This window comes from Pavona decussata, unplaced genomic scaffold (assembly GCF_977016875.1).
Source record: "Pavona decussata unplaced genomic scaffold, jaPavDecu1.1 SCAFFOLD_383, whole genome shotgun sequence".
Taxonomy (NCBI): Eukaryota; Metazoa; Cnidaria; class Anthozoa; order Scleractinia; family Agariciidae; genus Pavona; species Pavona decussata.
In genome coordinates this window covers 408,769-420,718 of record NW_028145756.1, presented here as the reverse complement: position 1 = coordinate 420,718, position 11,950 = coordinate 408,769, and the positions used below count along the sequence as shown (strand labels likewise).

The following is an 11,950-nucleotide window of genomic DNA, read 5'->3' as shown; positions in this document are numbered from 1 at the left end:
CAAGAAAGAAAGAGAATGTCTGCATACTGCCATTATCTGCTTCTTACCATAACACTTGGGCTACTATTTAGATTCTCCATCACAAGTGCCAAATCGTTACCCCCAGGACTGGAGATCATTAGTCTGAAAATGTGCGGTAAGATTTTCTCAGTGGAAATTGCGAATGTTGCTGAAGAAAGGTTTTCAAGGGTCCCCTTTTAAATGCAATCATGACTGATTCAACAACAGATTGAAATAGCTTTTTACGGGGGCTAAATTACCTTAAGTTATCAGCTCACTTGATAAAACCAAATATATTCATTTTCATTTCCCCAGCGACCCAGCACCACAGTTTCTTTAGACATGTTAGAAGCTAATCTCTTTATTTGATTGATGGCCAAATACATTGGATATTAGCTTTGGGTTAATTCGTTTTCATGTCACATGTTCTTGCCCATTGTAAATCTTCACAAAGAAGTTAATTCACACTCAGTGTTCATCTTCGTTTTCTTTGTTGAAGTAACGGAACTTGCCATTACTCCTGCCTGAATGCTCTTTGCAGCTTTCATCCCCATTTCCATTTGACCTGTAGGTGTCATGATAAAAAAAGGAATCCAAAAAGATGTTTTTTTCCGTCTTGGCGCGGCGTAACGTCATGTCATACTCCTTATGCTAGTTACTTCAATTGACTGTTTGAGCCCCTAACGAGATCGGCATCTAATTTTTCCTCAACATATCCCTACTCCCTGACGATACTTGCACTTAGTGGTGAGCCATACCTGTAGGTAGGTAATGATATACAAAGACAAAATGACGTGATTTTCAAACATATTTTCCCAAGCAGGTGGATAAAAAATATATGTCGACAAGTGGTGAGAGTATACATGTTTACAGTGGTACTTCTGGGTTTAAAACACATTTTTTTTTTAATCTTTCTACGTACCGTGCAGTTTCAATTGCAACAGCTTGTAAAAGTATTCTTGTAGACTAGAGAAGGGCTATGAAAAGCCTGGGAGAGGAGTGAAGACTTGGAGCAAGAAAGGAATTTAAAAAAATGGGAGAGGAGGGGGAAGCTTCGTTGACTTCTCCTCCTCACTTGGAAATAAAATAAAATAAATGACTTTATTTAAGTTTCTAAGTATTTAGCGCTGTAGCACTGATTGGGGACACTATAAATCAATGAAATAAATCTACAAACTGAACATAACATTTGTTAAAATCCCAACTGGCTGGAGGAAAACCAGTTGGCTATTTACAAAACGTGGCCTTTGGATTTGAAAATGGAGCTACCGTGAAACATATCCAAGTGGTGGACTCGAACCCGGGGCCTCCGGATTACGAGTCCCGCGCCCTAACCACCAGGCCATGCCGCCTCTCGATAGCTACGCAGGCTAGGCTATGAATTCACTATTCCCTCACTTCTGGTCCAAGGAGATCCAGAAAAACTTGGATAGAATATCGAGTAAGCTCTAATGACACAGTAAACCTCTTTACAGGTCCTCATACGGACAAGACTGTAGCGATCAAGGTATATCCATGGCCGTTCATTCCATCTGGAGAACCCTTCAACATTACTGTTACGTTCACTCCAGGTAAGGTAAATCACGTGTTATGAGGAGGAGCACGCTGCATATCGGTTCCCTTCTGACAGACTGTCAGCTGTAATCTATTGTTTTGCCATACGTCAAATGATCCAATAGGTTAAAACTAGAGTGGTTTTAAATTGACTGTCGAAAGTTATTTGGTTATTACTTTGGTTTTGCTTTAATTCGCTCCGTGATTGGTTAGCAACACTCGTGCTACTTGTCTCAACCAATGAGGAGCACGACTAAAACCAATCGTAACTTGCTCACACGTGTATTTCTGGTTGCATTTATTTATTTGAGTTTTGGTTGGTTCGTTGTGCAGTTCCCATCTCTCATGATTGGGTGAAGTAACTACATTGGTTTTGGTTATACCACGCTCAAACGAAAAACGCCCTAAGTCTGCGTGATCATCTAAACTTTGTGACGTTCTCCAGTTCTATTCACTGAAAAGATTCTTGTATCAGTACAATCATTATTCATCATGATGGTGCTGACGCCAACGCAAACACGCCTGACGTTGACTGGTTCCCATTTCTGTGTTATCAGTTTGTAACAAGATATATACCTAACACACAAATTTTGTAATATCTACTGTTTCATTTTTACTCTTAGTGGCTCTAAGAGTATTTAGAAAAGTCCCATTTTCGAATTTGCAGAAGAATCGTTGTCATAGGGAGACAAATCATGGAGGATCCAGGAAAAGTGTTGAGAGGAGGATTGCAACCCCTACAATTTATTTTTTAACAATAGTTTTGCTGCATTCCCAGCCCTTACCACCCCTTAAAGCTCACGCATACTGCCCAAAAAAATTCCTGGATCCGTCCCCGCGAGAATGTGCAATTCAATGTATGAAATTGAAGCATGCATGAGACAAACTATGTAGTTTCCAGTCCTTCACGAGCCAGTTCATCATGGCTAGAAGCCAATAAAGCCATCATACTTTGCAATTCTCTGAATTTAGTAGTATTTGTTTATCCTTCTCCAACAGCTGTAGATATTTTGGCCGCGACAGCACAATATGAAGTGATGATGTCTGAACCTGGAGGCCAAACAACAATCAGAGACAATCATGAACTTTGCCATGGCCACCAGAATGAAAGCTTTTGTAGCATACGGGCAGGGGGTAAGAGAACTAATCAGCGAAATAAAGACACCGGGTGGGAGAAAGGGGGGGGGGGGGGATTCATTACTCATCAGAATTTTTGCTCGTTATCCCGTGGATAAATCGCTATCCAGCGGGTAAAATGCACTCCAACTATACATTTTATCCACTGGATAGTGACTTATTCAACAGATAAAGTTATCCACTCTTTGAACAACCGGGGCCTGGCCTCTAAAATTCATATCATTTTCAGACCTAGTTTAAGAATCCATACCCGCTTTCAGACCAAACCGGCTCAAAATTATACCTTTGGAACAGCATATACCCAAATACATATGGGAGAACCCCACCCCTCTTCTGGTAAAGGCAATATCCAGGAATGCAAAATTAAAGGCTTCCAAAATTCAAACTAGACGCATATCAGAAAACGATCGATATGTCCAACTGCGTTTGGGTAAGAACAGACATTTTCGGAAAAATATCATAGCTTTCCTTTTACGTTCTACCAAAAATACGTTAAATGTGCTCCATATGGCTAGATGGGACTCACTATATTTGTCCCTTTTGTTGAAGTGATCACAGTCTGTTTGCAACAAGCGTATTTATTTTTCCTTCTCAGCATGCTCAGATCTGATCTATCAGTTTACTTCCTTCTCTAGAAACATTCGTGTGGAAGACCACAGATATCATGAGAGCTTTTCCTGGCTCCCAGGTAATCATGGCAAATGCTATATCTTAGTTACTAGATGGTTCAGCCTGAGGGTTCGGCTTCCACGAAATTCAGTCAGTTAATAGAAAGGACATCTTAAAAGAAGGTTTTCTAAATGAAAGACTAACTGGTTTATAACAACACCGGTGAGAAATCATAAGCAGAACCGGTAGGAATCGACCGCGACTGGTATGATGATCTATGATGTGCAGGCCTCGTGTCTTCGTCCTACCGGCGACAGGACGAAAGACTGAAAGAATTGTAGCCTGGGTACCAAACGTTTCCAGTGAGCGAAAAGCTATTTTCCGGTTTCTGGCTGAGCGAGAAATTGGGCGAGCGCCCCTTTTAGTTGTGGTTGTTGTTGTTGGGGAGGGGGGGGGGGTGGGGGGTTGTAGGGGTGGGCGCTCGCCCTATTTTTCGCGCGGCCAGAAACCGAAAAATAACTTTTCGCTCCCTGGAAACGCTTTCTACGCGGGATAAAGGAATTAGAGAGGACGTCTGCAGAATTCCAACGTGAAGTCATTTAGCTTGCTTCTTTCTGTAATTGTCATGTAATCGTTTCGATGAAATATCGTTTTCAACACAGGTCTTCACGTCCTTTCAGGGAGTTTGCATAATGTTGTCAGTATAGAGACAACCAAAGGCCTCTTTCGAAATTTCCAAGATTTTCAAAACTTAGCTAGATTTGAAAAAAGTAAAGAAAGATTTTGAAGAAAGGCATCCATGGTGGTTTTAATGTATGACGTGACTGCATGCTACGTGTCCTACTGTCAAATCTGATTTAGATTAGTATACGGCGAGCACTTGCATTTGTGCCTTTTCACGTTTATGCACACGTTATTTCTAAGTTTTTAGAATTCACTTCAAACTTTTTGGGGTCACGAAAAAAAATAGGAGAAACCATGTCTCCCCGGTTTGGATCGATCATGTGAGGTTACTACTGTACGCGAAAGAGAGGCGTAATAAGTGAAGTCCCTCATTAGGAAATGCGAGATGTTTTTGTCTCTTTATTGCGGACACCCTCGAGACTGCGAGTCTGTGTCCTTAAAAGCAAAAGTCCGTAATAGCGGGAATTTATTTCAGTCAACGTCTGTACTTTATTTTTCGCTGGGGATCAGTTAGCTGCTGTCCGTAATAGCGAAGCTTAGCGAGCTGTCCTCAAGGTGAGAGATGGCTCTATAAATTTAAAGCAACCCTGTGCACAAACAATGAGTAAATACACTTACTTTGAGAGGAGAATGACCTAAAATCCAAGCAGAGTGCAGATCAGATTCCTGTCTATAAATTGAAGTTGTATTCGATGCAAGGGAAATGAATGGGGCATTTGCGTTTATTGCATTGGATGGTTTTGATATTCCGGGACAATTCAAATATCACAAAAACCAGGGGAACGAACTAAGAACATTGTTTTCTCACCATTTTTTTAAAAAGCTCGTTGATTACCTGGTGGAATTACTTGTGATTATGACGTTTAGTTTCACTTTTTTTCTCTTTATTCCTAGTATAACCTTTAATCGCTTTTATTATTATTATTATTATTATTATTATTATTATTATTATTATTATTATTATTATTATTATTATTATTATAATTATTATTATTATTATTATTTTTATTTTTTAATAACTAACTGCCTGTTTATTTCTGTCCTCTTCCTTTTTCTCTTAAAATAACAGGTGACGATGAAAGTAAGGTCAAAACTGTACAATGAGGAGCAATACGTGTTCTTTTGCGTTGACGCTGTGGCGAGGATACATTAAAGACATCTATTTCATACCTTGAAGGTGTCCTCCTCCACAGGAATAGTCGAATGAGGGGAAAACGCGGACGCGCGAGAAATTTATCTCTCACGTGATAAATTGTCGCGCGGTAGACATATTCACGCGCGCTCACCTGTTCTTCTTCCTCGCTTATCCCTGATCGAAGGGAAGGAGCCTGACTGGTAGTTTACCTTGATAGAACCTTGTTATTATGTTAATGACTTAAATAAAATAAAAAGTCTAAGCCAGTTCAAAGGGCGACAATAGGCAGTAGTATACTACATGTAAGATGACTTAGGTTGCGTTCGATTGACCTTATTCCGAAATAAGAATTAGTGGGAAGACATTCCTGCAAACGTTCGCTGACACATTATAATTTAAGAGCTGTCTCACACTTCAGTAACTCTAGAAACGTATGAAGGATTTCTTGTCATCGATCGTCGTTTGTATTCCTATTCCGGATCGAATAGGGTCAATCGAACGCACCCTTAGTTTAGTTTGTATTTGTTTGGTATTAATTAAGGTGAAACATCTGGTTAAACAGGTTACTTTTATACAATTGTACGTAATAAAATGGCGCGAACATTCACATTAAACAAATAAGGTTATATATCTGCCTACTATCATAAAAAAAAAGTCTGGATAGCAGCAGGCAAGTTAAAAACAAAAAATTAAATGCAAGGCTGATCGGACAGCTGAAATAATTTTATTGCTCAATATTTCGGTTAGGCAATACTAACCTTCTTCAGGGGCTGGAAAAAGCTAAGTAAAAATTGGAAATAAACGGTTACAATATTTAAAGATGATACAAATGAAAAGTTGAGATGTGATTGAAACTTAATCTGTCTATACCTAATCTGTTTATTTCTAATTTTTACTTAGCTTTTTGCAGCCCCTGAAGAAGGTTGGTATCAAGGTAGGTCTAACCGAAATATTGGGCAATAAAATTATTTTAGCTGTCCGATCAGCCTTGCATTTAATTTTACGTTTTATTCAACATTGCTGATCCTGATCTACAGAAAGATCCTGCTACACTTTGCTGCTGTTTGTATAAGTGGTCTTTGCACTATTCAAGAGTTAAGTTAAAAACATCATGTCCAACTCATGTTTTTAAAGGACGGTGCCGACTAATACCGAGTATTTTTGCGCGGTTTATAACTATGCGAGAAACGCAGATCTTAGCAAGGGCTATTGGAATCCAGAAAGAAAATTAGGGGTAACCCCGCATTATTTAGAGATAATTAAGCAACAATAATTCTAAAAAGCGACAAAAACAAAACAATGTATGGAATTGGAGCTTAATTATCTCTGAAAAATGCGCGGTTACCCCAAATTTTCTTTCCGGATTCCAATAACCCTTGCCAAGATCTGCTTCAGTCCCGCGTAGTTATAGCCTCCCACGCAGACGTTCTTAGGGGTTCGTCACGCGTTCCTGCCCACGAACGTGGGGCAGGAACGCGTACCGAACCACCAAGAATGTCTGCGTGGGAGGCTAGCGTAGTTATGAACCACGCAGAAATATCTCTGTTTTAGCGGGTACCACCGTTGAGAAATCCGACTTTCTCAGACCATCGCAAGATGTGCAGAACGTATGCGCAGTATCAAAAGTAGGTACCATCCTTAAAATTCAGAAACTCTTTTCGTTTTCTTAAAAAAAAAAAAAAACAAACAAACAAACAAACAAATAAACTGTTCTGAATACGTTTCGTTGCCGGATCTCACGGTAGGCCGGAAGATAAACGTGCCAGACGTCACCCTACGCGTAAATAATCCAAACTGATGTCAGTGCTGACCGGCTACGGCAAATGGCAGGCCAATCAATTTTAACTAGTACCACTAGTTTTTTTCATCGTATAAACTCTGGCCCTGAAGAATACTACTTTTTGAAACGATTCTAGTCTGAATATAGCTCAGAATACGAGATTTGACTTCAAGTTTTTAGCGAAGTCAAGAAGACAGAAATATATCAGTCCCAGGAAGCTTTATGAGTGATAAACTTGGTGAGGTTGTTTTGATTTAGGACAGCTAAGCCCTTTTGTAATCCCAAAAAGCAAAGACGAGGTCACAAATTAAAAAAAAAAAAAAAAAAAAATCTCGTAGTAAAATGTCGACCGCTATCTAGTTTTCCTGCCAAAATGACACGGAGTCTATTGCAAAAAAACTCGCAAGAATCGTATTCGCGCACTTCGATTCTGGGCTGTACTAGTCTCAGCTGGTAGCGTTGTCCACATTATGCCGGCATAATTTTGAGCATAATAGTGAGGAATCAGCATCGAGCAAAAAAAATTCCCGGAAATATGTCAAAATATCGAATTTCGGGACAACCAAGCATGTCCATCATGCTTCAGTATAACCAAAGATGATTACATTAAGGTAAAAAAAAAAATGAGTGATCAGGGGAGAAAATTCTGAGCATAATAGTGGAACTTTTTGAGCATAATAGTAAGATTTTTTTGAGCATAAAGAATTAGCATAATAGTGAAAATTGTGAGCATAATGTGGACAAACCTATCAGCTGGTCTTGTCGGACTTGTCCTAGGCTCGTCCCATGCTCCCATGCTGACAGTTGCCTATGGGTTTGGAACGTTACCCACCATGGCATGAACCACCGTGGGATGAACCACCATGGCATGAACCACCGTGACGTGAACCACCATGGCATGAACCACCGTTACGTGAACCAGCGTGACACGAACAACCATAAGATGAACCGTGACATGAACCAACGTGGAATTAAATACCGTTACATTAATTACCATGGGATTAAATACCGTGACATGAATTACCGTGGGATTAAATACCGTGACATGAACTAGCGTGGGATTAAATACCATTACGTGAACTACCGTGGTATCCCCTACCGTGACATGAACCGTGGGACACAAACTACTCAGACTTTGATTTCAACTTTTTTTTCTCTTAGTAAACCGCATTTGCTAAGAAGCCTTGGAGGACTATAGATAAATACTTCCCCATATTTTCATTAGGCCATCAAAATAGCCGAGTCTTAACTCCACATGAAATGAACTCAACGATTTATTTACTCAGTGTAAAAAGGAATGAAGATAGGCCTGCGCGACTCCCACTCGCGTGTTTTTAGCCATGTTCAGTTATAGTTTTGCTCTAATGGGCTCCTGAACGAGTATGTCTTTTAGGGAACGCCCCATCTTGTATGAGATTAGTGGCGGTTCCTTAAAAATCTCTCTGAGCTTTGGTTGTTGTTCTATTAAATGCCATTTGCTCATAAGGATTTCCTTTAAGTTTGGCACTGATGGATGATATTGTGCTACAAACGCCAAGATTCTTTTGTTTTCTTTATTCTTTTGTTGGAGGGCTTGTGATCTGTTTTGAAAATTTACTTGTGCGAGGTTTTTTTTTTTTATAAACCCTTTAGGGTAACCTCTCTTTGCAAGGTGCTTTTTAAAGGTTCTAATTTTCTTTTCAAATAATGTTTTAGAAGAGTTTGTCTTCAGAAGTCGTAAAGCCTCTCCTTTCACAAATCCCCTTTTGACACCGGTTGGGTGACAGGACGAGAAATGTGTATATTGAAATGTCTCAGTCGGCTTGAAGTGGGTTCGCACATCAAGTACTGATTTTGTTTCGAATCTTGCGCCTTTGTAGATAATGGTGTCCAAGAAAGTTCTTTCGGTATCTGAAACTTCAGCCGTGAATTTGATTGTAGGGTGGTGTTTGTTTGCTTGTTCAATGAATTGTGTAATTTCTCCTCTGTTGGTGTTCCAGAGGGAGAATATGTCGTCAATGTAGCGTTTCCAAACGAGCGGTTTGATTGCGCTTTGGCTCATGATTTCTGTTTCAACTCTGCCTATGAAAATATTGGCAAATGCGACTGCCATCTTTGTTCCCATGGCGATTCCATGTGTTTGGAGATAATTCTTTCCATTAAACTGGAATGAATTTTCTTGTAAAATAAGCCTGGGAGGGATAGGAGGTTTATTTTCATGGAATGCATCGTATGCTCTGCATACTGTTTGGATTCCCTCCTCCTGCGGTATGTTTGTATATAAGCTCGTTACGTCCATTGAAACAAGAAAAATCCCCTTTGGAGTTTGGGACTTTTGTTCTCTCTATGAAGTTAATGAATTCAGTTGTGTCTTTGAGATATGATCTCTGCTGTTGTGCTATAGGCTGAAGAATTCTATCAACAAATGATGATAGTTTCTCTGTTGGGCCATCACATCCTGATATTATGGGTCTCCCGACTGGTGTCGGTTTGTGAATTTTAGTAAGTGTGTAGAAGACCGGAATTCGAGGCGGGTTTGATCTTTCACAAAGCCATTTTTTACGGTTGTTTCGTCTATGTGGTTTTTGTGGTAGAGTTCATTAACTAGTTGTAGTACTCTGCGGTTTGTCTCCTCTACCATTGGTTCTTCAAGTGGTCTGTAGTGTTCTTTGTTATCTAGTTGAATTTGACCTTCTTTGATTTTGTCTTGTATGCTGAATACAACAGTGGTCGTCCCTTTATCTGCCTTTTTAAGGTTGATCTCTTGGTCGTGCTTTAAGGCCTTGAGTGCCTTTTGTTCGGCTGTTGGCAGATTATGTTTTGGCTTTGTGGGTTTGGTTTCTGCAAGTTGTATTTTAACCTCTTCTAAATAACTCTCTAGGGCAACTGATCGTTGTATTGGTGGTTGCCACGTAGATTTGACATGGAACGGATGTGGTTCTTTATCCTGCCCGTGAAACATATATCTTAGTCTCATTCTTCTTGCGATATTCTCAAAGTCACGCAAGAGTTGTAGTTGCGGGTTAGTCACGGATGTAGGGATAAATTTAAGCCCTTTTGCTAATAAGTTAATTTGATCTTTGGTAATGTCTTTGTTAGAGAGGTTTTTTATGTGGTTTTTGTTTGCCTCAAACTGTGCATTTATATTTCTTTTGTTTTTGATTTGTTTGCGGTCCTTGCGCTTTCTGTTCGACAAGTGTTTCGTTAGTTGTTTCCGTTTGGCCCCGTCATTATTTAATGACTCAGAGAACAGGCATGTGTACTGTTTAAATTTTTTATTTTCTTTGCCTTTTACTGTTGACATTAAATCGTTGAACTCGGCTATTCTCTTTTCTAGGTTCTCTCTCTAGGGGTACTGATTAGCCGCTACGTTTAACTTCCCGGCGGGGAAACTCCCCGATGTGAAAGTGACGGGGGTGATGGTCGCACATTTTGTAGGGTAGGAAAAGGTAACAGGATTCTGTTTTGTGGGTGTGGTGCAAACAATTTCTTTGGCCCCTAAGAGATAAGAAATCAGTTATGTTTTCTCATATGTTTCGGCTCAATACCCGGCTAAAAGGTAATACTATACCTCTGACGAAAGTAATTTCAGATTTTACCACCCTAACGGGTACCAAACCGCAAATTTTTAACCTCTAAAAACTTAATGACGATCACACCCGTAACTTTTATACGAAAGTCCCCCAACGCCCCCCCCCCCCCCCCCCCAACCCCGGAGGCTAAACTGCCTCTTTAAACAGTAGGTGATCCTGACTAGCTAATTACATGTACACTGCCTTTTCTGTAAAATAAATCGTAGTGTTCACTTTTAAATTTGTGTCTGGGGATAAGACAGAATATATGCAACATTCATAGAGTAATTAAAACCAAAAAAATTTGTTTTTAATGTTATCACTTGTCAGATGATGACAACAGAAGCTAATTAGGGTGTCTGGCCTCGGCGATGACTTCCAAGGTTTCTTTTACTTGAGAAGAGGGTTGAAATCCATGGAACGCAAAAATATGTTGAAATCCCGGGGGGGTGGCGGGGGAGGCACTTGGGTTCAGTTTTGCTGGGTATGTGCCGCTGGCCTCTCATAGCCCCTGCCCCATTATAGTCTATTTTGCGGCCAGTTATAGACCCCATCTTAGTCACTTTTCGGAAAATGTAATTTTCGCGATCCATCCCCCGGGTGAAAATGCAACCCCATTATAATCTAAAAAAAGAGCAAGGCTGATTTCACGGTTAGGGAAGTATATTTTCCGATATTTCGAAAGGCACGGCCTTTCTTCTTCAGGGTATGTTTGAGACTGACCCTGTGGTAAGATACTTTACAATTTAAACAGTTACAATAGATACCTGAAAAAAGGCTAAAGTTACATAAACAAAAACGTTACAATTTGAAATTTGAAAATACAACTGATAAATAGGTATAAGCTAACGTTACAACGTGGTAGACGAAAACAAAATACGTAACAATGAGTTAATTACATAACTTAGGAAGACGGGAAAAATGTTCATGTCTCATCTCTCCTATTAAGACCTAAGGGTTTAATAGTTTGACCTCTGTCGATGAGCTTTGCGTACACTGTCACGATTAGATTTGATGAGTTCGAGGGGAATTAGTAGCATGTCAGAAGCGTTATGGTCGTTAGAAAGAAAATGTTCTGAAACTGTGGTGGGTTTGGAACTGTTTGTTTGTTTGTCGACTGGTCTACGGTGTTCGTTAAAACGGTCTTTAAGTCGTCGTTTTGTTTCTCCTATGTATTGTTTGTGGCAGCGGTTGCAGTGTACCATGTAGATAACGTTTTTAGAGTTACAGTCTATATGATGAGTAATATGTCTAGTTTCGCCGGTAGAATGAAATGTGTAGCTGGTACGTCCGTCTGTTATGTAGTTGCAAGTTAAACAGTTGTCCCCACATCGAAAAGATCCATGGGGTAGGTTGTTTTGTGTGGGATTACGTAGTTTGGCGCTAACAAGTAAATCACTCAGGTTGTTGGTCCGTCGGAAGGCAACAAGAGGTGTGGCTTTGAAAACGTTAGCGCAGCGGGGAGATGAAGATAGGATGTTGAAGTGTTTGTGAATAATG

General features: G+C 39.9%; 2 protein-coding genes across 2 annotated transcripts; one reads left to right on the top strand and one right to left on the bottom strand.

Annotated features, from left to right (window-relative positions):
- Nucleotides 1–5,281, top strand: LOC146451844 (uncharacterized). The gene is made up of 5 exons (XM_085098605.1): nt 1–136; nt 1,476–1,571; nt 2,554–2,688; nt 3,327–3,379; nt 5,054–5,281. Exons 1-5 carry the CDS (start codon nt 16–18, stop codon nt 5,135–5,137), a joined length of 489 nt encoding a protein of 162 aa, XP_084954731.1. The 5' UTR covers nt 1–15; the 3' UTR covers nt 5,138–5,281.
- Nucleotides 5,282–8,247: 2,966 nt separating this feature from the next.
- On the bottom strand, nt 8,248–9,067 carry LOC146451843 (uncharacterized). Its single transcript, XM_085098592.1, has one exon. It carries the CDS (start codon nt 9,001–9,003, stop codon nt 8,248–8,250), a length of 756 nt encoding a protein of 251 aa, XP_084954718.1. The 5' UTR covers nt 9,004–9,067.
- Between the last annotated feature and the right edge of the window lie 2,883 nt (nt 9,068–11,950).